Below are 27,584 nucleotides of genomic sequence, written 5' to 3' on the forward strand. Positions count from 1 at the left end.
TAAGTAATGTTATAAGGAAAACAGAATTCCTGTGAGCTCCATGTAATGACCAAGTACTGTCCCCCATCTGATTAAATGTTTACATAGATGTACACCAACAATCTGTTGTGATGAGTCTTCTTGATGTATTTTACATAACCATTTCCATGATTCAATACAGGTCACAAACATCATTTAAAATCTCAAAATTGTATTAGATTATATTAGTAAGCCCTAGATTCCACAGCCATCCCTTACTGTTGGGCATATTTGTCATTTCTAATTTTTCTCTATTAGAAATAGTGCTAGGAGACCTATGTACAAAAAATTACTCCTTTACCCGCCAGCTTTGGGTATATTCTGGATATAGCATTCTAATTTTTGTTATGAATCCCCAGGATTCACTTTAGGTAAACTAAACAAATTGATTAAATGACATCTATTTCTTCACAAACTTACGAGTACATTCTATTTTATCACTTTGTTTTCAGATAAGTTTATTTGTACCATGATAACCTAAATTTCTTTCAATTTGTATATGTATTCTTTCCTACAAGTACATTTTATTTCTTAAGACACATATTGCTTACATTTTGTCTCACACGAAAGAAAACTGTCTCTTGGTAGAACAGTTTTGGCCTTACATATTTATAACAGTTCTGTATTTTGAATGATTATTTTATCAATTATGCGACACATTTCCTCCCATTTATTTTACATATTCATTTTGTCTTGCTCTACAAAAGATGTATTTATATATTAAGACATATACAATGTCTCTGATAAGCTTCATCTCTTTAATTATTATAAATTTCTCTCTCACAGGTGGGTCAAATTCTCTAGTTTTTAGAAAAATGTTTAACCCTGGATTCTTCTGGATTTATGAATCTATGAGATATTATTGCAAGATTATACCAATAGCTGCTCATTCAAATGACATCAATCAGATACTGACTTGACTGCTCATCAGATACTTGGTTCTTATGACAGTTTAAATATTTTTCTGGTGCTCGCTTCGGCAGCACATATACTAAAATATTTTTCTGGCATGTAAATTTCTATCATGATGCAGCCACTGCCAGGTACGCATGAAATCTCTCCCCTATTCCATGAATAATTTTATAATATTTAAAAAATAAATGCCATAGGGTTTTGTTGTCTGTCATTAAATAACATGTTTTATAATATGGAGAAAAAAATGAATAATCATAACACCTTCAAAATGTTCTTATTTTCATACTATCAGTTCATCAAGATCTATTTCATGGGAATTTTAAATGCCCATGGATTCCTCACAAATTGTTATTATTATACCTTTCCAGGGGTGGCCAGTTAGCTCAGTTGGTTAGAGCATGGTGCTGATAACACCAACGTTGCCGGTTCGATCTCCGCAAGGGCCATTGTGAGCTGTGCCCTCCTTAAAAAACAAACACACACACACCTTTCCAGAAAATGAATTTATGAGCTAAAGATATGATATGCAATAAAAATTAACACAGTAAAGAAGTTCATATTTGGATTAGTCAAAATCAAATAGACAGAGGAAACATACTATTCTGAGGTGAGATATATATATATATATACGTATATATATATATATATATATATATAAATGATAACAGCAATCAAGATCTATTTCATGGGAATTTTAAATGCGCATGAAATCTTTGTAATAACTAAGTTGCTGTTATCATTTATATATATATATACGTATATATATATATATATATATATATATATACGTATATATATATCTCCTCAGAATAGTATGTTTCCTCTGTCTATTTGATTTTGACTAATCCAAATATGAACTTCTTTACTGTGTTAATTTTTATTGCATATCATATCTTTAGCTCATAAATTCATTTTCTGGAAAGGTGTGTGTTTGTTTGTTTTTTAAGGAGGGCACAGCTCACAATGGCCCTTGCGGAGATCGAACCGGCAACCTTGGTGTTATCAGCACCACGCTCTAACCAACTGAGCTAACTGGCCACCCCTGGAAAGGTATAATAATAACAATTTGTGAGGAATCACTAGCATTCAAACAAAGGAATCCTCTTTCTATAAACACTAACTTCTTAACTGGGCCAGCTGTGAACCGCCCATCCACATAAACTGGATGTGGCCCACTTAAGTGAATGCACTACATGCCCAATATCGAGATTCTTTGGGATTGGCCCTAATCAAAAAAATGGAAAAGCAGAAAGCACTTTTTCCCCTACTTAGTATTCACTTTCAAACCCAGTACCATTACCGAGTTTTTGCAACATAAAATATGGTGCCCATTTCCCTTGCATTTCTACTCTTCTGTTTTCCTGATCACCTGTCTCTCAGGTACACGTTATCTGTCCCAAGCTTCCATAAGTTCCCTTTGCCTATTGTCTTTCCTTCTCTTCTGCTCCTGGGTTGTTACTCCTTTGCATTCTCTCCCTCTGCCTCTCTGGGTCATGACTGCACTTTATAATTTTAGCCAGGACAGCGGCCGAGGTCACCCAGCGTAGGCTCTCTTCTTCCTCCTCCTTTGACAGGCGCTCCTTCTATGAGGGGCCTTCCTCAGAGAGAGTCTTCCTTCGCTCCAGCCTTTCTCTGGGCAGCTTGTTCTCTAGAGAAGTCACACTGACCTTCTCTACAACTGTGGAACTCCCCCAACCCTGGCCCTGACCCCAAGAGCCCAGATCTAATTCTGGAGTTTGCCTGCCTTACCTGAAATCAGGTCTCCCGGGTGAAACAGAAATTTCTTAAGAATTAGATTGCTTCCTTCACTGTTGACAAATATGAGAAACTGCAACCAAACTAACGAAACATCCAGAAGGATGAGCTCCGATAAGGCCATGTGCAGGAGTAGAAGAAGCCGTGCACTTGGCTCCAAAGACCTGAGCAGCACACAACTTGCTGAATAACAGGCCAGGTGACCTTGGCTCATTTGGGAACCTCAGCCCCTCAGCTTTAACTAGAAGACAGTACACCTGCTATTAATTTAAATGCTTTTCCTGATAAGCCCATAAGCCTACAGACAGAAAATTTCCTATAAAATGTAAGGGTAGATCTAAATAGAAGGTACACTAAAATCCTTAGGTTATGACGTCGCCTATGCTTTGGTTGGAATATAGCATGACTCAGAAATAGCTTTGTACTGGCCAGTAAAATCTGGCCACACAAAAAAAAAAGCCATGACTCGTAAATATCAGTATTGTTGACTCCCTGTGCAAGACGAGCAATCAAGTCCCTAGACGTACCCCTCCCCCACACCCTTCAAAGAGGCTCCTGAGTCGGCCGGCCGTAGCGGCTGGAGGGGGAGAGGAGTCAGTGAAAACTGGCCCTGCTACTGGAGGACGGGAGCCAAGGCCAGAGTGAGCAGGGAGGTGACAGACAGGGACACTGCGGCTGGTGTCAAATCCAAACTGCGGATGATGCTGAGTCCAACTGGATCCTCCCGACATAGGACGTGTATCCACTCTTTTTTTTTTTTAAATTAAAACAATTAGAAGGGCGGCATTTTAATGTCTAATAATGGCACTCATCACTCACAGAGTTCGGTCAGCCAGTCGCCCACGTCCTCCATCGTGGCGTTCACTCTGGTCTCATCGTTGGGAAGACTAATCCGACACCTTGGGTGGAATATATACGTGGGATCAACCGTCTCTAATTTGATCTTTGTACTTAGCTGCTGCAGCACCCAAAGAAAATTCAGCATAAATCCATCTGTAGATACCAATCTATCATCTGTCTGTGAAACAGGAAAGGAACTCTTTAAAATAATGATCTGAATAGAAACTGGCACAACTTTACAAGAAAGGAGCCCAAACTTCCATCCTTCTCAGTGAGAGGACATGTATATATTGTCACCTTCGCCACTCTCTCAGCAGGTGCTGTTTGTGGCGTGGTAATCGTATGAGCAGCATTTTCTACATTCTCTCACTGAATCGTCACAACAGCCCTCAGTGAGGCTGTTATTGACATTTTCCAGAGGAGGACACTAAAGCCCAGAGAATTGAAGTTATTTGCCTAAGATCCTCAAAATGAGTAAGTAGAAATATAACCCACGTCGCTTCCTTTCTCTTCTTTATTTCCCCTCAGAGCATCACAACAACTAGTTTCACTGCTACCACATGACTGAGACGGTGTTTCTGGCCGACACCATCAGCACAGTCCTAGGTTAATAATATAACAATTATAACAATGATTGTTAACATCAGGTAAGTGTTCACTATGTCATGTGCACTATGTTAACAGTTTTACAAACAGTAAATCCACAGGTTAGGTACTATTACCATCCCCATTTAGCAATGGGGAAATGGAGTCACAGAGAAGTAACTGTCTAAGGTCCCAGTGTTAGTAGAGACATAATGGGAAAGCCGGCAGTCTCATACCAGGTCCATGCTCTTCTCTACACTTTATTTCGTCTTGGGAGTAGAACTGTCACGTCATTCCCTCCTTACTTGTTAGTGGCACAGGAAGGGCTGCCCTTGTAACTCTGCGACGCTGGCGAGGGAGTCCAAGCCACCCGTCTCCCTCAGCAGGACCAGTGCACTCAGAACCTTGTAACCGGTCGCCTTGGGTCTGCCTCTGCCCCTCCAGCCCATGCCCCCTTCCCCCCTTCTCCATCCCCCTCCGTTCTCCTTCCTGTTTACTGTCCTTCAGCCACAAAAGCCTGCAGGGGGCGCTTGTTGCAAAGCTGGTTCATGCCCACCTTAGTGCCTTACATGTATCTAGCCAGCTCTTTTCCCAGCCTTGCAATGGCCGGCTCTTTCTTATCAGTCCGGTCTCTCATCAAATGTCACCTCTTGCCACGCAATCAAAAAATCACCCCTTAGCTTCCTTCTGGCATCTCAGTTATTCTCAGTCCTGTACCCTGCCTTGTTTGCAGCCTAAATTCTATCAGTCTGAAATAATACGTTTATATGTTTGCTCATTTACTCTATAGAACAGACGCTGCACAAAATTACATAGGAAGCTCATCTGTCTTGTTCAATACTGTCTCTCCATTTCCAGAACAATGTCTGAATAAATGAGTTAGACAAATGAATGTAATGAATAAACAAAAGTAGCCGTGAGGAACCCTACCTGCATCTGTGCTTTTTTCATATTGGCATTGACGACAGCTGCCATGTAACCAAGAGCTGCCTCACGGGTTTCGCCATTCAATAAAATACTATGCAGAATCTTGAAAAGCTCTTGCTGAAATTTATTGTAAAAAGGAAGAAAAAAATTAGAAGTTTATTTAAAAAATGATTCCTTTTTGACTTCAAGAACAGCTAGCTTCCTTCCCACTTTCTCTCCTCTTCCACTTCCACTTGTTTTAGGAGAACCTGACTACCAGAGGAACAGAAGAAAAGCCCATATTCAACGGTGTCAAGATAATTCACATGAAAGCTGAAAATGGACTGGAAGAGGTAAGCAGTTAATTTCAATAAAACAGCCTTCACTCTTTCCCTTCCAGGATGGGATCAGAATTACCTTAATTACGCTATAACTAGCCTATAATTTTGCTGCTTTAAGTTTCAGAACTGAAGACATACTTAAAATGTATCCACATTTTAAGAGATTATCTATGTATCAGTTTTCGAAGCTGAATTGAATTACGTAGCAACGTGTAGTATGACGTTCGCTCAAAAGATGGCGTTAATCAAATGAATGCCAGTGTCACCATGTGCCAGGCAGGCCAGTCAAAGAAAATGGCGGAAGCACGGTTGTCGTTCAAGGAGCGCAAGACCCTTTTGAAGTGGTTTTTGAAATTCGAGAACGTTGTGGAAATACAACCACAATGGAGGCGTGAGTATGCAGCAGAACCTCCAACAGGCCTAACAACTGCACGCATCTGTGCTAAGTCTGAGACGCACGGTGCTGTGTGTGACGTGCACACGGGAAGATCCGGGAGGCCGCGCACAGCAACAAGTCAAGCAGTAGTTTGCTGTCATCAGAACTGTCTGGATGCTGATGGTGACCACTTTGAGCACCTCTTGTCATTGCAGAAGTCAAATGTGACTTGTATTCATCTTTTGTTATCAATATATACAGAGTATTACAATTTTAATACAGTTGTTTTCCTTTCTTAAAGTGTGTATACATTTTTTGGCAGCCTCTGTATGATCTACATTTGGCACAAGTGAGTCACGGAGGGGTGTGTGCAAACTAACAGACTCACTCACCCCATTTTTTAAATGCCTAAGAGCCAGCGGGGGAGAGAGCGTGACCACTAAACTCGGGACCAGTCCCAGCGAGCTCCTACCAAGGGCACAAAGTGTTCTGTTGGAGTTACTGTTCCAGACACAGGTTACTTCTATAATAACCTCTCCTTTATTCATCCTTTGGGCTCATTTTCTGAACACCTACCCTTCCCAGCTCCAAATAATGCTGCAATGACTGGCTAACCACGCGAGTGTTTTCCAGGGTAATGGCAGGTCCTGAGAAATATTTTTCAACCACTTTCGCCTGGAAAGAGAAGGAACAGATTCCATCAACAAATAGTGTATGTGTGGGAAGGAATCTGCACATAAGAGCAGCAAAGTGCAAATGGCCAGTGTACTTACGTCATCTTCTGCAAAGACTGAGAAGCTGAAGAAAGCCCCCAGATAAGAGAGTCTCTGCAGCTCCCGCCCAGAGCCAGGGCTTAGAGACTTAGGCAACCACAACGGCAAAGAAGCAACCTGTGCCAAAACAGAGGCAAATCAAGCTGCTAACGCGGCAACTGAGGTAAAAGTATGATGAACAGGGCTCTACAGCCAACTTGCTGGCTGCTCCTGACCAGCCAGCACAATGGCGGACACTTAATATTAGAAAACACGGACTCCCAAATCTGTTAGCCTCTCTCTGTCAGTATCGCCTCCTCTCGGATGGAGGAAGGCCCCCAACTCCTCAACATTTTCACAAGATATACTTTTAACTTTTATGCTTCAAGATAATCTCTCATAGAGTTCAAATGGACTATTCTTATGCTACAAAAGGTCTCGAGTAAATTTTTTCCGTAGGACTTGTGATTCTAACTGTACAATACTTATCAAAAAAAAAAAAATCACAAAAGAAATAACTTCATCCCAGGAAACAATGTGTAAGACAACAATTTAAGTTGAGAGCCACCCACACGTTACCTGCATCTATACCTAAATGTCCTCCAAGAAACGTTTTTCAGATAATGTTTCTTGGAACACCTTCCGAATCATGTGCTCATTGAAAATGTGTGGGCTCATCAGCAGGCACTTACCAAATTGCACACGGGGTGTGTCTTCCCAAACTTGGTTTCACAGAGTTCACCTAAAGCCTAGAAATCAGATCAGAGTCATTTAAAGGTATTTCACTTGACTGCTATGTGTCACATCAAGGAACAGTTTTAACTGCTGGTGTAATTACACATGCATTCCCTTCAAACACTAACAGCTTCACTGGTTTTCTGATTAATAAGCAATACATCGCACTGCAAAACATTTCAGATAAACCAGAAATATAAACTGAAACTAAAAGTCACTCATAAATTTTACACTAAGAGATCATCTCTATTGATATTTTTTTAGTTAACAGATTTCTAGACATTTTTGTGCATATCCACATGAGATAAATGTGCATCTTTTTATAAAAAATGACTTTTTTCAGTTAACCTCTTTCCATGTCAAAAAGATATGCTTCATAAACTTTAGATGGGTAGTCTTGCCAGTGCTAAATAGAACTATAAATAATTACAATTTAATAAGCCATCAAATTTAGAACATATTTAAAAGTATTCCTTGGTTTCAAGATCTCTGGCAGTTTTGAGAATGCCACCATTTTCCTTTAGAACTCTAATCATTCTCATATCAGAGATCAGGAAAAGTCATTTTTAGGGACACAGCAGTTTAACATGGCTACCATAATCCAATCAAACATGATTTTAACAGTGAATTTAATTTTCTCTGTGGTTTGGATATAGCACACTACACATCTTAGAGAAGCCACTGAGAAGGAAGCATTCTCACTGCCTAGTGCAGAGGTTCCCAAACTTTCCTGCACAGCAGGGTGGCTTGGGAAGCCTTGAAAATCCCCAAGTCGGACCACACCCTTGCCACACCCGACAATTACATTACAATGTCACAGCCAGGTGATTCCAAAGTATGGCCAAATTGGGATCTACTGACCTAGAGAACAATCCTAATTGTTTCTGAGTTTGGCTCCAGTGGTCTTCCTCTTCCTGCCTCTCCCTATTGTCCTTTCTCGAAATGTGCTCTCACTGCTGTACAAGCATCGATAATGGTACAAAATAAAACTATTGTCTATTATAAGGAAGGCCTTTGTCTTTCAACCACAGAGAACATTTTGTTGATATCTGACACTAAAAGCTCCTTACTGAAACATCAAGCTAATTCAAACCACCAAAGGAAAGTCAACAATTCCATGAAGGAATATTTACATAATACAGTGATAATTCATGTGCATTAAAATGTTTCATCACTAAACTCAAACAACCAGATTATTCCACTTCCTTTCATCAGCCACAGACAGAACAGTGCATGAGGACTAATGAATTTTACCAGGAACCTGAATAACATGTGCCATGCAAAGAGCCCTGACATAAATCCATTTAAAATTATTTTTAAAATTAAGAATCCTCGTTTCCCAGCAGTGTCTTTAACATTTGGCCTTTTAGTTTAGTTTTGATTTTTGAAGAGGGAACCGCGCCTAGTGTGTACACCTTTGTGTTTGCGTTTATCACAGTGTAATCTTCTTACTGTATTGTTGTGCTCTTGATTTTTACAGTAGATTATGAGCGCCCTGCAGAGGGGTACCTTGTCTGATTAGCTTCCGTGTCCCCAGGGCCTGGCACAGAATAGGCCCTCAATGAGCAGTGAATTAATGGTGAGATGGAATTAAGTCAGTAGAAAGAGTAAAAGGAACAATCACAGGAAAAAAACATCAGTGTAACCAAGGCCTCAATTTGCACAAGGCTGTATTTATTCACAGAGTTAACTGATTTATTATTTTGATATTTCGCTTCATGTTTCTTGAATGAAAAATATTCAGTAATACTTCAAGTATTTTTCTCCCCAAATTTCAAAGAAGAAAATTCAAAGAAGAGCCTCTATTTTCCTTTGTGGTTCCAATGTTCCCGTAGCAGTCAAAGCCCTGGATGAGAATCTAGCTGAAAGTTTGGTGCACTGTTTATGCTTACTCTAAGTGACTCAGGGAGCTCGGCGGATCTGTGTTTTCTGTGTTCCAGTACAGTGGGAAGAGAAGCAAGTGCACTGCCTCAGGAAACACAGAAGACGAACAAGAGAATTACTCCGAGATTTTTCTGTACAGTCGCTACATAAAGATTCAATTTTATTACTTTTCTTAGTATAACTCTGCCTTTTTATTTGCATTTGGGAATAGCTTTTTCTTTTTTAATGACAAAATTCCTTCCCAAATACGGTATGCTCGTTGCTGGGAGAATCAGGAGACCACCAGTAATTATGGTCTTCATTAGCTATACAGTGAGGCAAAATGCGTTGTACCAACTGCACTGCTGGCTCCTGTTTAGGCCTCGGCAGGGGGGACAGGTGCTGGGCTAACTGTCTTCCCTGATTATCTCACTGCACACCGAATACTGCACGGCCAATACAGTGATCTCACGGTTTCTATTTGAAAACAAGGTAGATCAGGGACCTGAAAGAAAAGTGCATGTTAAAATAATCCGGGTGACAACATCTATTGAATGGGTTAAAGAAAAAAAGTTTTACCATGAGGGGGTATTTAAAGTAGTCGCTATCGAGGGAGCACTCTTTGGCAGCAAGAGCCAGGCCTTGTAAAATGGGGGTAAAGATCTGTAAGAAAAACAAAATCAAACCAGAAATGTAAGTTTGAGAAGATTTAAGAACAAGAGGCATGCCAAACAAAGTGCTGAATCTGAACGTGCAGGCATGTCCACTCATTCCCAAGGAAAAGCTGTTTTGCATACAACACCATCCAGAATTCAGCCACAAGAGTGTTGCTCTGTGCTTGGACACAGCTAACCGTAAAGCAGTGTGGCTGAATTCCCCAGAGTAACAGGATCTGGTGAACCCTAACTCCGGCAGGACTCCCAGTAATTCAATAGAAACTCAGAAATCTGGAGCCTGCCATAGGAGTCTCCAGGCGTCCTTGCTGTAATCAAGTAAATTCTGCACATTTCAGCAATGCATATGTTTCTGATTACCAAGCACCTATAATTGGTCAAGAAACTGGACTAAATGTTCCATCTTCTCAACGCTATCAATATTTTAAAAAAATTCTTTGTTGCCACCCTCCCACCTCTATCTAATTCCTTCCATCTTTCTGTTTATGCTGAAGAGAACAAGAAAAACAGACCAATAATGGATATTATGATGATGATGATAATTACTTTAATTATGTAGAGCAAAGATCTGGTAAAGGTTGAAATTTTAAAATAACCTTGATTAGAATGTCTTACCTCCATATATGATGTAATTAATACAATAATCTGATATCAGAGTTCAAGGGCACTCAAATTTACTTTTACAAGTTTACCATTAATAGCAGGGCACGTGAACACTATGCAAGATTTGCTCAGCACAACTCATCTTCAAATTTCACAATGCACTCATTGACCAACACATTTAGGGATTTCGGTGAGATTTAAGGCTAAGTTGTAAATAACGGCCAACAACCTGAATGCCAACAAGCTGAAAAAGGGAGTGTTCTATAAAGCCACTAGAAAACTGAAAAATTCCCTTTCCTACTAATTTCATTTCATTGTACCTTAATCATTTAAGAAGCCAGTATAACAAAAAGCTATCTGGGATTACAAAGTGCTTTGGAGGGTCTTGAGACAACATCACAGCTCTGGAAGGGATTGTTCTAGTATTTGCAACTCGAACAATCAGGGTAGAAGTAATGTGCTTTCATAAGCCAGCTAAAAATGGAGAGGCAATGCTTAGGTGTGCAGGTGGGGAATGCCAAAATTGCAATCAAGAGAAAAACAAACAGAAGTTCCAGAATCATCGACAATAAATTTCTTAATTGGTCACTGAGAAAAATTTCTAAGCGTTTTTTTAGGAATGCTATAAAGTAAAAAATCTTTATTCATTCCAATAGAGTCATCCTCTTTTGCTGATCCTCTAATAGAGTTTAATTTATAAAAAAACAGACAAAATATTACTGAGCACAATATTTTCAGTCAAATATTAGATTACTTCTGTGACTTATGTATTTTAAATAACTCTTATTTTTAAAATAAATACCTCCCAGCAGTGATAAAAAATGCTACAAGCATTCATCTCCAACCCTAAATTCTAGCTATTATTTATTTAAAAATCCCACCAACCGGGATTTTTACTCTTGGATTCTTCTTTTACTACTATTTTGAAAACACAATTCCTGAGAATTCAAAGGCTTTAAAATTAGTACTTATGACTAATATTAGGTATAAAAACAGATTAAAAGGAATCATATCAATTATACCTATTGCCTCTGTTATTCTTTCTTGTCACAAAAAAAAGAAATGATCATACAACAAACTGTAAGAAAACATGAAACAAACTGCAAAAACCCTTTGACCAAGGGAAATAGCTGTGTGAAAGGTGCTGTGACAGAGCCCTTACTTTGCAAGACATGCCACAAAACAGCAATCAAAATGTAATGCTAAGTTTTACCATGGAAGAAACCTGCAAGACTAAATTTATTAGCTGTTATCATTATTAAGCTTTAGTAATAAATATTGCATATCTGCATTTTCACTTGACTTTACATAATGAGATATCAAAGATGAATGACTACTTAACAAACAAAGTAATCAGTAAGATAGGAGACATCATTCCCAGTGTAGTGCTAAGAAGACAAAGATTCTATGTGGTGTGTTGACTGCCGCTGAGCTAATCTGATCATCAATTTATTAACCTCCTTTTTGTAAACTCAGAGAACTAATTTTCAACACTACTCATCTGGCCAATACTTCTCTTGGTATTTCTGTTAAAACTCCTTAAAATCAGGGATAAGGCCTTAGACTTCTTCACATCTCCCAAGCACTTAAACGTTCTGTTTAAAACACTTGATGCTCTCTGGTGCATGATTCAAACAACGCAGCTGTCAATCTGATTTCCCTAAGAAAGGAATCTCAGGTAGGTCTTCCCTGGGAGCAGTAACACATGCATATTCAAATTCGGGAACAGTCGGTTTGAGTATAGGGTGTATTTAGAAGTCAGCCTTGGCATAGCAGCTCCTAACCTAAAGGTTTTAGTAGCAAACTCACAAAACCGTACCTGTTTGAACACTTCTTCATCCTGGTGAGTGGTTCGCACCAGTTCCTGAATGAAGCCATACGGGAGATTCCTACACAGCATATACGGCACCAGGAAGGACGGCTGCTGCATGGACCTGCGGGGCCATGACAGCCAACAACTGCCATGAGTCCACTCATTACCACGTAATAACAGAACATAGGGAACGTCATGGCAGCAGCAACTGTCCAGTCAAAGGCCAAACTTTAAATCTCCTAAATATTCTACACAATAGTTATAAGCGAAAGATCACCTTTCTTATCATTAATCCCATTCTGTCTAAAAAATGAGACTAAGACATTTCAAAGAATCAATCTTTCCTTACATACAGCCCTTTCAAATAAAGCATTAAAAAATCGAAGCATTATGTCCCTTTTACTTATTTGTTTATGTTTCATCCAATTAAAAGAAAAGAGATTAGCAGAGGCTGAGAATTTTAGAAAACTCAGTAATTTTAACCACAAAACATTTTAAAAATTTTTTTAGTACATGTATATCATTTTCCTTCTTTTGAAGAGTTTCAAAAATATATGGCCATGGTATAGAAAATAATATTAGAACACCCAGAATGAATAAATGTTGTAACTTTGTCATTTTTCCTTCACCTATGTTTGCATTTTCCCTTCAAATATTTTTCATAAAAATAATGAAATATACAAGTACTCTTTCATTAAACCTGAAACTTTTGTGGGACTCTCAGAAACAAACAATAATGCAGTACTTTGGGTGATTCCCAAATTACCTATCCCATCACCATTCTTTATTACTGAAAAAACAGAAATTGATCGTGTGATTCGTGGAAAGTGATGATGTGCACATTTTATGTGAAACTCCACTGACTTCTAGCAGCTGGTTTTAAACTAAATTACTAATTTCCTGCCTTGATGTTGACATATTTCAACAATGGTTTATCTCCATAAAGCACACAGAGAGTGTTTTATTTTCATAGAACTGTACTTTAGAGCAGGAAAAGGACCGCAGAGATCATCTAGTCAACCACTTCCATTTCACAGGTGGGGAAGTGAGACATCCAAGGTCATGCACAAGGGGGGGGGGCAGCCTGACATGCACTGGTGGACGGCATTCCTCCCCCCAACATCAAGCACATACTGGTTTTTCCTACCTTGGTTGTGTGAGGGAACCTTGTAGTACTAATGCAGTATGGGATATGCACTGGGAGCGGATGTTGCTCAGAAGCTGGCTGACGGCTGGCTGGCTGCACATCTGGAAAGAAAGGCAGAGGTCAGGACTACAAAGACAAACAAAATAATCCCATACTGTTGAAAACTGACAAGAGTCAGGAGAGATCAATCTCCAGAAAACGGCATGCTTTTCTCTTCCTTTACTCATAATGAACAGACTAGAGTGAGTCATCCATGTCGACTGCCTCTGCTGAAATCGACATCAGAGAAGAAAGAAGAAAGTTTGAGGTGACCCATCAGGAAGCTCCGAGACATGTCCACTCTCTATGCTTTTGCTAAGGTTAAGTGTACCAAATCCAAAGAGGCCCTTCGCAAACATGAAACTAACAGCTACACAACCAGATTTGTTTCTACTGGAAAATTAGAACTAGAAAATGAAATAGGAATAAAATGAGAAAATAATAAAGTATGTCAGTATGTAACAGTAGAAGAAGTATAGCTTCCTCAGTTTAAACCCAGCTTTGCAACTTATTATTTATGCGATTCTGGACAATTACTTAATCTCTCTGAGGTGCATTTGCTTATTCATAATATGGAAAAAATACCTCTTTCACACGGATTGCACTGGACTAAAAAACTGAGAATCTGAGCTAATGTAGACCTAGCACAGTGTTTGGCAGTCTCCAGGCACTCCTTCGATGTTGGTTATGATGATGACAGACTATCAGAAATTACCAGAGCCATGTAAGCTGCTGGTGGCAATGGCACTTGGTCCCGTCACTTCTTCCCTCCACTAGGATGTGAGTTCCCTGAGGACAGGGGATCTTCGTCTGTTTTGTTCACACCCCAAGTTCCTAGTACAGTGCCTGGCCCATAATAAATGCTTAATAACCACTTTATTGATTGAATACATGAATGAATGCTGAGTAGAGGGTGGAAACAATTATCTATCAAACAAATAACCACGTGTTGTGTGTGGGTGTTTTTCTTTGTTTGCCTCTTTTGTTTGTTTTTAATGAATCTATTTCCTATTACCTTTGGTGCTTTTTTTTCCTCTATTCCAACTCGGTCAAAACACTCGATGAGGTAGTTCAGCATATCTGTCTCCTTGCAGGTCTCAATGGCGAAATGGTCACTGTAGGAATCCCAAGTACTCGCCCCACCAGAGGCTCCCAAACTTTGAAGAAGAGAAAAGAAAAGTGATGATTCTTGTCTCTTCCCAATGAATGACCTTAGACAAGGGTTTGCATTTCTACAGCAGAAAGCCTGTTAGATTCCTGCACCCACGACAAAGCACAAACACCCATGCAGCCAAGGTTGGAGCTGACTGCTTGTTTCACTGGTGCTGGGTCCAACAAGAGTCATTTCTTGTCAATGTTTGATTTTTACTAAGAAGAGAGTCTGACCGGAAACCCAACATCGTCTCTTGCTGGGAATGGCAACTTATAGAATCAGAGGACTAAGTGCTACTAGGCACTGGAAGGGGTATCACTCATACTTAAACCAAGCTGGGCAGCTTTGCTCAGGCAGACGTGTAGGTCAGAGCTCTCGCTGTCCTCAAACTCTTTAGCAGGAAAGTGCTAAGGGACTAACAACATGACCCTCCCCCTCCTAACTCCTAGCATATTCAGCAACAGGAGCAGAGCTTAGGAACACAGTCCAGTGGGAGGGAGGAGACATAAAAATACTTGCTATCAACACAAACTTCCCAAACTTTCAGTGAAAAAGGCAGAGTAGTGCAGTAAACAGCAAACCAATCCTTGCACGAGGAGTATCCAAACTTGGGTTCTCTCCTAGCCCTCCTGCCTGTCTGTTACCTGAACCCAGAAGCTCATCCCCCTCTGCAACGAGAGTTAAATCCCAAAACGAGAGTTAAATGACATCACTGGGAGGGCTTGTAAAATACAAGCAGGAGACAGCGGGGGGCATTGTTATTATCAGTGATAACTATTCTCGAAGACCAAAGCCAGACCAAAGCCAAATGTTATCAAAAGGGTTAGGCCTGGGAATTCAAGTTTCTATCAACCATCAATAGGTCATATTCCAAATCTGATGTCTAACTCACCAGTTGATTTGATATGCACAAAGAAACAAAGAGATTAATCATGGCATGGGAAGAGGCGAGGAATTTTGAAATGAAGAGGAAACGAGAAAACATAAACTTAGCAAAAAAATTATATGTGAAAGATGATCAAGGATGGAAAGAACATCAGGAACTTGCAAGACCCATTCCTACTTCGCCCCAGGGCAGACAAGTAAAGGCTAGAAACTAAGAGGACCAAGAGGAACTGAGACAGTAATGGATATGTTATGCAGATAGATGAGTAGATGTACAAAGCTAATTTTGATATAAACATAACTGACCTTAGAATTTCAGAATTATATACATAATTGACCGTGGACTAAAACTGTGGTATTAAAGTGCTTCAATAAAAAAGATGAAAACGATACCAGTTTTAAATCCCAGCCTTTTAGGCCAGAGTCCAATAAATTTAAATTCCTACCATGTAGGTCTTCTATGTTATAGAAATTACTCTCTAGGTCTGAGAGAAGGAAAAGGAGGAGTCATGGCTGAGGGGCAGCCAACACCTTCCTACCTGACTGGGCAAATAGCTGACCCACCCACAAAGTATCCCCACAGAGCCATGACAAAGTTGGGCAGGCTACCAAAGGTACCCTCAAAAAACAAAAACAATTCTTGTGTCTTCATTATCAGTTAACTTTTGGGTACACTTCATAAATTAATGGCAGGATCTGGTATCTACTAATGGGCCTGACAAGAGAAAGATGAGTACTGTAATAAAGAACAGGAAAGAAAAAAATGTAAGAACAAAACGGAAAAACCCTGCACCTGAAATTAATTAAAACAAATATATGAAAAACAAAAACAAAACAGAAAAGCCCACTCACAAATGTAAGTGTGGTGAATCCCCAAATGCAGAAAGGGAGAAAAGTAAAAGTTTTTATCTGCAGCAACCTTAGTTTCACGCTCTCCTATCTGCTATTCCTCTGTCTTCCCTCTGACTTAGTGACTCAGTGACTATATTCACTCTACTTTCCAAAGATGAACTTTGGTCATACGGGCTTATGCCTCTACACAATTAAGGTGAATTTTCCTTTGAGCAGCAAACGACAATGAAAATCGATCTGCCTCGTGTTTAAAATGAAAATTTCAAACTATACGTTGTCTTGATAATATGCCCCACATTTCTTACCTTTTCACATTTCTGTAAGAAAAGCATCTTATATTTGATGTTAACAGGTCCTTGCCAGTTGCAAGGAGTCAGTTTGATTCAGGACCACAGCCAGCATCTGGACATCTGTATGACATCAGCAGGCTGAGATGGTGGTTGCCCATGCACTGACACAAGTTCCATTCTTAGCCAACATGTCCCATTTAATTTGAACTTAAACTTGAACACCTCGAAAGCCAATTGAAATATCTTCACAAGTATTTCACTAAGACATGAAAAGTGACAATGTATGTAGAAGACTACTGGTCTCATGCCAGGAAATGCAATGAAAAGCACTCAGAATATATTAGCGAATTTTCAAGTCACCCAACAACACTTCCAGTTGATTTTCAAGAAAGAGAAAGGAGAAAAAAAAAAGGTTTAACCAAATAGGAAACGTAGAGCAAACCCCAGTATCTGTCAGTATATTTTTAAATGATAAGATCCTAAAGGTGCTAAAAGAGCTCATCGTCACAAGTGTGAACAGCAGCCAGTCTCACCAATGTTATGCACACGCGTCAATGGTCAAAATTCACTTACAAGGATCTCTAGATTCAAAGGGAAAGATGTGGACTCAAATTTTGAATGTGATACTGAAGGAGAAAGTGGTATATGGTTTATACGCATAATTTGTGCTACCAATAAACATTTTAAATAATAATTTGTTTTTTTCCTAAAAAAGTTGTTACAAAATTCGTGATGCTTTTTTTTTTTTTTTACAACTGTGACATATGGAATATGACCTTGGAAATATGTCATACTTAAGTCTTAAGAGTATCTAAAAAGTTATGTCTCCCTCTGGGAGAACGTGTGGACCATTTTCTGATAACTACAGCAACCGTCCACTTTAATAGTGTAATTACTTCACATAACGGAATCACATAATAGCTGACTCCTGAAAACACAATGAAAACATCCTGGGGATTTGCACATGCATCAGATCTGTGCAAACGGAATTCCATGGTAAACGCACCAAGAAGACTTGTTTTGTGAAAAGATTCCATTGCAGTTTCTTTTCCTCTGTAAGGGAAACAATCATCATCCTATTTTCTAATTTTTTGGCATACAGATTCTAGAATTTCGTATCTACTCAATGCAAGGCAAAGCCAGAGTTGTGTAGGTCTAAGCAATGCACATTCATTGAACAAATGTTCCTGGTGTGCCCTCTGTGTCCCGGGCATTGCTGTAGGTCCTGAGGGTACTGCACTGAATCCAAGATCCAGGCCTTGTTTGCATGGCAATTACGTTCTAGAAGGGGCACACTCAAAACCAAATGAATATATGGGGAAAAATAAAAGCAGAGCCTGGTGACAGGAGCAGGAAGTGTGTGTGTGTGTGTGTGTGTGTGTGTGTGTGTGTGTGTATTTTACATGCAATGTTTCACATGCGGGGCCAGGGACCACCCTCTGATAAGGTGGCATTTGCACACAGACCTGAGGGAGTCAGGGAGTGGTGAGCAGCCATCTGGAGTTCAAGTGTCCTGAGGGAGGAGGCAAGTGCAAAGGCCTAAGGCACGAGAGAATGTGCCGGGCAAGTTGAAGAACAGCACCGAGCATTTGAGCTGGAGGATGGAGGCAAGTAGAGGCAGAAAAGGAGAAGCATGAGTGTGTAGGTGTGTGTGTGTGTGTACGTGAGGTGCAGGGTCTTACAGGCCAGGGTGAGAGGCCCTGGGTTTTCCTCTGGGTGAGAAGGGAAAGCACAGGAGGGTTTTGGGACTGACATGGTGGAAGGATTGCTTTTTGACTATTTCCGTGTTTCCTCTCCACGTAGTGATGGTCAACAGAGAAATTAAGAGGTAAATGTCAATTTTTTCACTATTTGCTAATTTCCCCTTCCTCTGTTCATAGGCTTGTGACTTTCAAGGTTTGACCTCCTTCACTGAAATATCTAAGCAGTAAAAAAAAAAAAAAAAAAAAATATTTCTAGTCATCAACTTTCCAGGAAACAATTAGAAAGATTTTCCTCAGAATAATTCCTATGTCATCTTTATCACAAGATAACACTTCACTCATTTCCACTCCTGCAACCTTATAATTCATACAGCTCCTCTCACAGAGGACTACCAAACAGTATAGGAGGAATGTGTTTACCCTTCTTAAATGAATCCTTCTCACCAATACTACAAATAGTTAATGTATGAATACAGGCCTCGACTACTTCCTAAATGACGTGGGACGCATCAGCTTCACTAGGCGTGCAGAGAGGGGAGGCAGCTCCCGCCCCTGTCAGAGTCCTTCCTCCATGACAGGCAAGAAGTGGGTGTTAAACTCGTTTCCTTCAAAGTAAATAAAATTCCGAGGTCAATTAGAAAGGGGGAGAGAAGAAAACGATTTGCTGGGTGCTCAAATTAACAGAAGGTTTGTGGTGCCTCTTCCTGGTTCAGACCCTCCGTGCACCCTCCAGTTCCTCTCTGCTTGTTTAATCAGTTATGTATTTCCCCCATCCTTTTCCATTCTTTGACATCTATTCAGAATCCATAAATTACCTCACATCTGGAGAGATCAGAGTTCATTTTCACAGCCAGCAAAGGACCTGCCAACTGACTGCAATGGAATTTTGTAATTAAGGAGGAAAATGTTGGCACTTTCTAGCCAAGGAACAGTAGCTTGCCCTAATCCTCCAAAGCAATGAGCAGCCACAGAGTATGTGCTCCTGGCAGCAAAACAACTGGTAAGGGACAATAAAAACACAAGTCCTACTGGGCGCAGGCGGAAAAGCTAGAGGCAGCGCGGTGTGAGTTCTGGGCCCAGACTCTGCCACGGACTCGGGACGTAGTGCCGCTCTCAGGATTCAAGCGATAATGGGTGCAGGGCCGACACGGGATCGGGGCACGTGACGCTCAGTTAGTATTTACAGCTGTTATTACACAGTTGGTGAGTTTTACTTCTCCTTATAGAATCCTCCTCAGAGGTACAGAATCTCGGTCTGAGACAAGGTTGGGATGTTCTAAGTATAGAAAGAGAGGACTCAGTACCAGCAACACACAATCTGGTATCTTTGTTAGAGGAAGCTGGAATTAAACAGGCCAGGGAGAGAGAGTATTTGGCCCCCAAAGAATTTACAGTAAATCAGATAACAAAGCACTTTTAACCCATATGCACATTGATTCCTAATAAGGATGCCTGCTGCATGACCATAAACATGCAATGGGATTTCATCTGCATGAAAAAGACACCTCTACCTTGGGGAAATTTACTTGAGAGAGAGTGATATACTGTTCAACCTAATCCAAACACCAACCCCTCCTGAATCAATATTCAGCTTTGCACTGGCATTCCTCTCTCTCTTTAGACTCTCTAATGATTCTTCTGAACAGTCAAATGTAAGAAGTGTACCTAACTCCTGCTGCCGTCTCTATTTATAGCCTGGAGTTATTTTTGAGCAGTGCTGAGCATAAATACCAACTCAGTCCAGAGGAAACTTCAATTTAAGAGCAAAATTGTAAGACAATGAGTCAGAGTATTCGATCAAAGGTGCTATTATATTTTCTTGCTCAAAGTCACCGAAAAACTTCAGTAGTCTTTTTCACTCAATTTTCAAGGGTGAACACTCAGCAGTGTCACAAACTGTTTTAGCCTGTGCTGCAAAGGCTGTCTCAACAAACAGGGTCTAGCTTCATGGAGGTCAAGGAAGTGGTACGCCAAAGTCAAGGTGAGAAGTGAGAGCAGCATCACAATCACACCAGGTAATACCGTATGGCCCCGCAGGCTCTTCCATAGACTGCCCAGGCTGGGCTGGGGCAGGACGCGCGCACACACACGTGCCAGCCCCTCTGCCATTCCTAAGCAGCAGCGAGCGATCCATGCAACTAACTGGACGTGAAAAAACGTGCCTCCCAGAGTACATGAGCTCACATCTGGCAGCTCCAAGAATATTCTCGCAGTGGACAGGTGAGTGGTCCCGCATTTTCGATCTTAGGGTGGATGAATTCACAATGAAGACTGGTTTTTAATCTATTGTTCATGTTTTCCCCAAATGATTATATGTAAGTTTTCCTCCAGACGTACCAGGCAACAACTATGAAAATTTTCCAGTGTGCACTTTAACCCATGAGAAGGTCCTAACATTTCAGTACATGCACGTTTCTCACACCTTGACTCTCCAGGGAGGTCTCATCTGACTCCCATCATGTATGGATTCAAAGCACACCTCTATTTAGGGCTCGTAAGAGTTAGTTCCTAAGTGCTAGGCACATGCAGGGGTAAGACTCCATTCCTCTGATACCTGGACCCAAACTGGACACAAGAAAACTCATCACCACCACCACCACCTTCATCATCATCACCACCATCATCTTCTTCATCATCTTCATCACTACTGTCCCCAGAAAGCGCGAGGAAGAGGAAGGAGAAAGGACTGTCGTACAGACTACCACAACAAAAGCAAAAAAGGCCATCAGGGAACAAAGGAAAAACAAGAGAAAGAAAGCTTTTGCAACTCTTGTCCTTTTAATTCAATCTTATGCTAAAAGTTTTGTCTACTGACATGCAGCAAAGTAATTCGCCTAAATTACAGGAATGCACAGGTACATTTGAGAGAGGGGGTCCTGGATTAATGGGATTGAGACTCTGCTTCCTACGAAGCTGAAATCAAAGTGCCATGGCAGGGACACTGGCCAGCTCCCGTGATCAGAGGTAAGGGACACCAGGCCCAGACTCGCTCCCACAACCCCATGGTCTGACTACTTCATATATTTCAACTTGTTTGGTAACAGTAAAAAAGTCAAAAAGTGGTCCTGAAGCCCCGACTCTCAAATACAAATAAACTGCCGGCCGACAGTCTCTGAAATTCATTTGTACTGAAGAAGGACATGTGAATTAGATTTCAAAACCTAAGTCACTTCTTTCTGGTCTTTGTACAGACAGAGGAAAAGTGTGGGGAAGGTAGGGCAGAAAGGACCCCATGGCAGAGTGACCCGTACTCTCTGACGTTATGAGTGCTTGGCAGCAGCACGGACTTGGGGCGCCAGCCCACTACACTGGACAGACACATGGGTTAATAACCCCAAACAGAAAACATATGGCCCTGAGGTCAGTGTCACACAACAGCTCTTCCAAACAGTGTTAAGTTCCTTTCCCTGCACTGCAAACACGCACCCAACGCTCCTGCTGCATAAATACCTAGGAGAAATCCTTAGGGAAGAGGGACGTCTGCTCATGGCACTGGGTGAGGCGGACAGTGATGGTGGCCCCCTGCTGGTGGGTCTCTGTCTGGAAGAGCTGGCCGGCACTGCTTGAGGGCTACTAGCGAGGGCGGGGAAGCTTGGTGAGGAGCGCAGGGTAGGAGAAGGCGCAGGGCCCCCGGGATGGGTGACAGTGTAGGGGCGATACCGCGGGGATGAGGGCTGGCTTCCTGCCACGGTCCCGGAAGCTGCACTAGGAGGGCTGAGGGAAATGGAGGGTACAGCCACCTGGCTGGCTGTGCGAGAAGGTGAGGCAAAAGGTGGACTCATCATTGGCACAGAGCTCCAGAAACTCGTGTTGGGGGCTGGACTAGTTTCATAGAGGCTACATTAGTTGAGAAAAGGGAGGAAAGAAGAGAAAATTGAAGAAAAACTTGAGATAAATAACTAACATGGAAATCATCAAGCGTTTAAAGAATAGCATATTTACATTTCATATCTCTAAGCACTCAAGTACACAAGTCTCTCAGGCACTCACCTAAATCGTTATAATCTAACTGCTGTACAAGTCTAGTGCCTACGTTTATACTACGATAAAGCCCTCTTTCCAAAGAACAATGTACAATACGCAGCCATTTGTTGCTAAGTTTTAATTTACCAATAGGCACACCCTGGAAAGCCAAAGGGACCAATGCGAAAAGGTACCACGTCCTCCAATGACTGACCCCATCCCCCAAATACGACACGGGCTGTAGGCCAGTGAATGAACAGCCCTTCTCTTACAAAGGCATGGCTATTCGATAACCAATTAGAGGCGCAAAAATAAGCACACTGACCTAGACAAAGAGCTGGCACCGAAGGAGCCCAGCCCGCAGAACCGGGGGCTTGTGCCTGCGGTGGAACCAGGATTCAGCATGAGGGTTCTGTCCGGTGACCGGGCTGCCGCCGCAATCGGCTGTGATGTGGCTGTCAGACTGGCAAACGGGTTTTCATCTCTGGTCTGAGCGGACATCATTAGCACTTCCATTAAGATCTGGCCAATCAAGTCCTTAAAATCGGAGAACACTGTTGGAAAGACAGAATAAGGAAGAGGTTAGCATGGTCTTTCGTCGACACAGTCCTTGGATAAGCCAAATGGAATCAGAGAGGTTCGGTGGGGTGTCCCAGGCTGGACGGACGCCAGGACAGAAAAAGGACATTAGTGCAGGACCTGGTGAGATCCAAGTAAGGTCTGAAGCGTTGTGAACAGTAATATCTTAGTTTTGACAAGTATGCTATGGTTTTGTAAGATACAAGAACCCCCTGTACTGTTTCTCAAACTTTTCCGTAGATCTAGAATTATTCCAAAATACAAAGCTTTTTTTTTTTTTTAAAAAGTGGAGCGCAGTTAATCAGAGTTACTGCTGACATACATTAACGGCTAAAAGAAGCTACTCCCATCATACTAGAAATGCAACTGGGTTAATATTTCTTCACCTGTACTCGTATGTATTTTATATACAGTAAAACTGTCAAGTACAAAGTTCCAAGTATTTTACGAAGGGTCTAAATTCTAGTCACCCTCTGGCTTTCTGGAGCATATTCTACTTTCTAGCTTCCTTCTTACTCTCTGCAACTCCCAACTGCTTTACTGTAGGTCTTTAAGTACATTTCAAATATCACTCAGTATACAAACAAAAGTTCTAACCCATGTAAATCTTACCTGATTTGGTTATTAAAAACGACCACTTATATACGTACAAGACAGACTTGAGAATCTTAAGATTTACCATAAGAATAATAAGTGGCAGGGTTTTGAAACAGTTGCTAAGCTCATCTCTATAACCAGAATTAATAAGATCCTGGTGAAACCAGAAGTGAAGTATCCGTCTGCCAGGAACACAGAGTTTTGTTCGCTGTGGAAGACAGTCAGCATAGGAAAGGGGAGGGCAATCTCCTTGGTATTCACTCACTCGCTTAAAATATTGAGGGATTATTAAGTGCAAGGGATGTTTCTAGGCATTGGGAAGACATCAGTGAGCAAAACAGCCCAAAACACCTGCCACTGGAGAGGTTCTATTGCAGTGAAATGCGAAAGAACACGCCGGTGCACCTCCCCCCCACGGCATCTATATTCCAAACGAGGGCTGTAAAGAAAAGTCATCGTGCCCTGTAATACTGGTGTGCGGAGAGTTTTATTGCTTTGTTATAAGCGTGGTTTAGTGTAGCCTCTTAAAATAGAATTCTGGAAACACAGCAAAATATCACTTAGTCCTATCTTGCTAAGCAATTTAATCAAGCAGATTGACTCCACTGTCCCCAAGTGACCTGGCGGACATTTCAGGCAGGTATGTGTCCTACAGAGCGTTTCTCAGGATCCCGGGACGGCCCAGTGTGCTTCTGCTAATGCTCCTGTAAGCCCCTTACGACTGCAAAGGAAAGAACTTCAACCCAGAGACGACGGACACTGTTAACTCATTTATATAGTTTTGTTTTAGAGAATCATAAAAGTAAAAAAAAAAAACGGGGCCGGCCCAGTGGCTCAGGCAGTTGGAGCTCCGTGCTCCTAACTCCAAACACTGCTAGTTCGATTCCCACATGGGCCAGTGGGCTCTCAACCACAAGGCTGCTGGTTCGATTCCTCGAGTCCCGCAAGGGATGGTGGGCTCTTCAATCCCTGCAGCTAAGGTTGAACACGGCACCTTGAGCTGAGCTGCCGCTGAGCTCCCAGATGGCTCAACTGATTGAAGCGCGTCCTCTCAACCACAAGGTTGTCGGTTCGACTCCTGCAAGGGATGATGGGCTGCGCCCCCTGCAACTAGAAAATGGCAACTGGACCTGGAGCTGTGCTGCGCCCTCCACAGCTAAGATAGAAAGGACAACAACTTGACTGGAAAAATGTCCCGGAAGTACACACTGTTCCCCAATAAAGTCCTGTTCCCCTTCCCCAATAAAATATTTCGTTTAAAAAAAGTGAAAAAAATGGTTTATCAATAAGGTCAGTGGAAAGTGGTCATACATCAGTGTCCTCATCAAAACGCATCCCCGTAATAAAAAATACAACCCCGGAACAAGACAGAGTGACTGTGGGTAACAGGGGAAGGACGAAAGATCTTACTTTCCTGTTTTCTCTTAAGTACAGTGCTCTGAAAGAAGGCAGATGAGCAAGATTCCTACCTTCTTTTGGGTTCTGCTTAAATTGTGCAGAAAGAGAAGAAAGAAAGATGACATCTCTGTCCCGATCCTTCCAGGAGACACGAAAGATCTTACAGACCAGCTGTAAGGCCTGTTCTTCGGACACTTCAGAACCCGATGAAGGCTCCTTGTGAGGAAGAAGATTTGAGGGTTAATTTCAAGTGGTAGGAGGCATGCGTTAGCCTTCAATAGAAATACTTCTGATTTAATTCATTTATTACTGAGGATATTTTAGAAAGGCACACAACTGTTCACCCATTGATTTAGGCAAAAATAAACTTGTCCGTGTAACTTCAAAGTGACAGCACGTAACTCTGGTTACATGAGCTCACAACACAGTCTTCGGGGGGAGTGGGGGGTAAAAGAGCAAGTGCATGACCAGGAATCTCCAAGGAAGAAATGGGATAAAGGATGTACATACATCCTATTTATTTACTGTTCTGAACGCTAAAGGACCAGGTTAACATTCTAGGTATGTGACCAATTTTCCTCCGAGAATTCTTCCAGAATTTAATGTTTCTCACTACTTTCCATCACAGATAAAATATTATATATGGAAAAACTTGGTAAACTGTAAAGAACAATACAAAATAAAGCATCACATTATTAGGAGGCTGCAGTCCAACTTCTAATAATCATCAGTACGTGCTGCTCAACACTAAGAATGATGCAATTTACCTATACCAGTTTTATACCACGACACCACAAACAAAAAATATGCTTTTTCTAAATATAGGTAACTACACTTAGATGATAACAAAATATGAAGGCCTCATATTTTCAAAAAGCTGCTACTTGTTACTGGATCCCACGCGTTCTTGTTTCAATTCCCAGTCATTTTCCTCACAAAACCACCAACGATGTCATGACCTACTTGCTGAAGCAAAAAACCAACACAAAAAATTCAAATTAGCTCTAAATGAATTCCTAGGACAAACTAAATTTACTGATTAAAAACATGGTACTGAAACAAAGTTAATGGAAAAATCTTAGATAAAAGGATTCAGTTATACTTCCATTAATAAGGGCAATCTAGGATACCCATTTTTCCTCCAAAAAAAATAAAAGAAAATGTCACTGAAACAGGATTTGCTGACTTGGGGTGGCCCATTCTAACCACTCTGCAGATACAAAACATGGGTAGTGTTTATATATAGCCCCTAAAAACAGAAGCAAGGCTTCATCTCTTACCAACCTTATCGCTGAGGCTCCTTTTTTCTCTTCGATCATTTTCATCAACTTCCATATTTTCAATTCCTGAATCCACATCCACCTGGGACATACTTTAAGTATAAAAGACAAGTAAGTCCTTTACCTTTTATAAATCCACCCAATGCCCTAGCTGCCAGTTGAGGAAAAGTTTTAAAATATCAGCCAAAATCAGTTCAGAAAGCAAAATAATAAAGGTTCATTTAATTGTTAAGAGCTCTTCATATATTAAGATATAAATATTCTACTAATCGTTAAAAAGATTTTCCCCAAGTTGTCATTTTCTTAGGCTCACTTTAAAAAAAATTAATTAGAGCAGATTTTCTATACATATTATTTTTAAACAATATACAATCAATCAGAGCCTGATTACAAAATCTGGCTAAGTACATATATTATCTTCCCCACATTAAATAAATAATTGTCCCAGCACCATTTATTGAAAAGACCATCCTTTTTACACAAACGTGAAATCACCTATGTCGTATGTGCACTTATCATAAATGTGTGGCCTACTTCTGGATACTCATTTTCCTGTTCCATTAGACAACCCAGCTGTCCCTGAGCCAATATAACCCTTACTAAAACTTCACAATAAGACTTGCTATCTGCTAGGTCAAGGCCTTCACCTCGTTCTTCTATTTCAAGAGAGTCTTGGCCATTCTTGGCCCTTTACTCTTCCATCCATACTTAAGAATCAGCTTGACAGGTTCCTTAAAAATGCTGTTGGGATTCTGACTTCATTTCATTGACTCTAAAGATTAAATTGGGGAAAAATGTACTGTTGAGTTTATCTATGGACAAATTATATCTCTGCAAGTATCCAGGCCTTCTTTAACATCTTTCAATATACTTTTATAATTTTCTACCTAAGTCTTTCACTTCTTTTGCTAAATTTATACCTATGTACCATATATTTTTAAATGAAATTGTGAATGGTGCCTTTTTAAAAATTAAGTTTTCTAATTTTTGTTGCTAGCACATAGTAATGTAACTGATTTTAGATATAGACCACTTATAAGCAACCTGTTTACTTATCCATAGGGCTCACTAGATAGAAAATCATTTCATTTCCAAATAAAACTGTTTCTTCTACTCCAATCCTTACTTGTTTTATTGCACTAGGTAGGATCCCCAGGTTGAACAGAAGCAGAAAGAGCTGTCATTTTCATTCTTATCCCTGATTTTAAAGAGAGTGTTTCTAATTTCTCACCACTGGATATGAGAGTTGCTGCATTTTTTTCGTGGGTGTACTTTATATTCATCAGAATAAGACAGGCTATGCTGTGGTAACACATACACTCTGAAATCTTAGAGGCTTAACACTATAAGGGTTTGTTTCTTGCTTACGCAAAGTCTGATGAGAGTGAAGCATCCTTACTCCATCTTTAAGCTATGCCATCTGCAAAACACAGCCTCCCAGGTCACTGGAGCAAGAGAAGAGAGGAACGGAGGAGGAACATCGGCTCAACTGCCTTTGTCTAAAAGTGACACAAGTCACTTC

At 40.8% G+C, this 27,584-nt stretch overlaps 1 protein-coding gene across 5 annotated transcripts in view; it reads right to left on the bottom strand.

The window, feature by feature from the left end:
• Nucleotides 1–27,584, bottom strand: part of UBE4B (ubiquitination factor E4B) — a 111,658-nt gene that overhangs the window by 32,781 nt on the left and 51,293 nt on the right. For 3 of the 5 annotated variants that reach the window (XM_081057368.1, XM_081057367.1, XM_081057366.1), the window contains 14 exons: nt 26,067–26,154; nt 24,854–24,998; nt 22,534–22,762; nt 21,696–22,082; nt 20,800–20,943; nt 14,378–14,519; nt 13,324–13,424; nt 12,183–12,297; nt 9,666–9,749; nt 7,181–7,237; nt 6,510–6,626; nt 6,313–6,411; nt 5,044–5,157; nt 3,508–3,706 (listed from right to left, as the gene is read on the bottom strand). In XM_081057368.1, coding sequence (XP_080913494.1) covers nt 3,508–3,706; nt 5,044–5,157; nt 6,313–6,411; nt 6,510–6,626; nt 7,181–7,237; nt 9,666–9,749; nt 12,183–12,297; nt 13,324–13,424; nt 14,378–14,519; nt 20,800–20,943; nt 21,696–22,082; nt 22,534–22,762; nt 24,854–24,998; nt 26,067–26,154 — 2,021 coding nt within the window. The remainder of the gene's footprint in view (nt 1–3,507; nt 3,707–5,043; nt 5,158–6,312; nt 6,412–6,509; nt 6,627–7,180; nt 7,238–9,665; nt 9,750–12,182; nt 12,298–13,323; nt 13,425–14,377; nt 14,520–20,799; nt 20,944–21,695; nt 22,083–22,533; nt 22,763–24,853; nt 24,999–26,066; nt 26,155–27,584) is intronic. The other 2 variants (XM_081057369.1, XM_081057370.1) reach the window with 1 other exon arrangement.

Source organism: Rhinolophus hipposideros (genome assembly GCF_964194185.1).
Source record: "Rhinolophus hipposideros genome assembly, chromosome: 8".
Lineage (NCBI taxonomy): Eukaryota > Metazoa > Chordata > Mammalia > Chiroptera > Rhinolophidae > Rhinolophus > Rhinolophus hipposideros.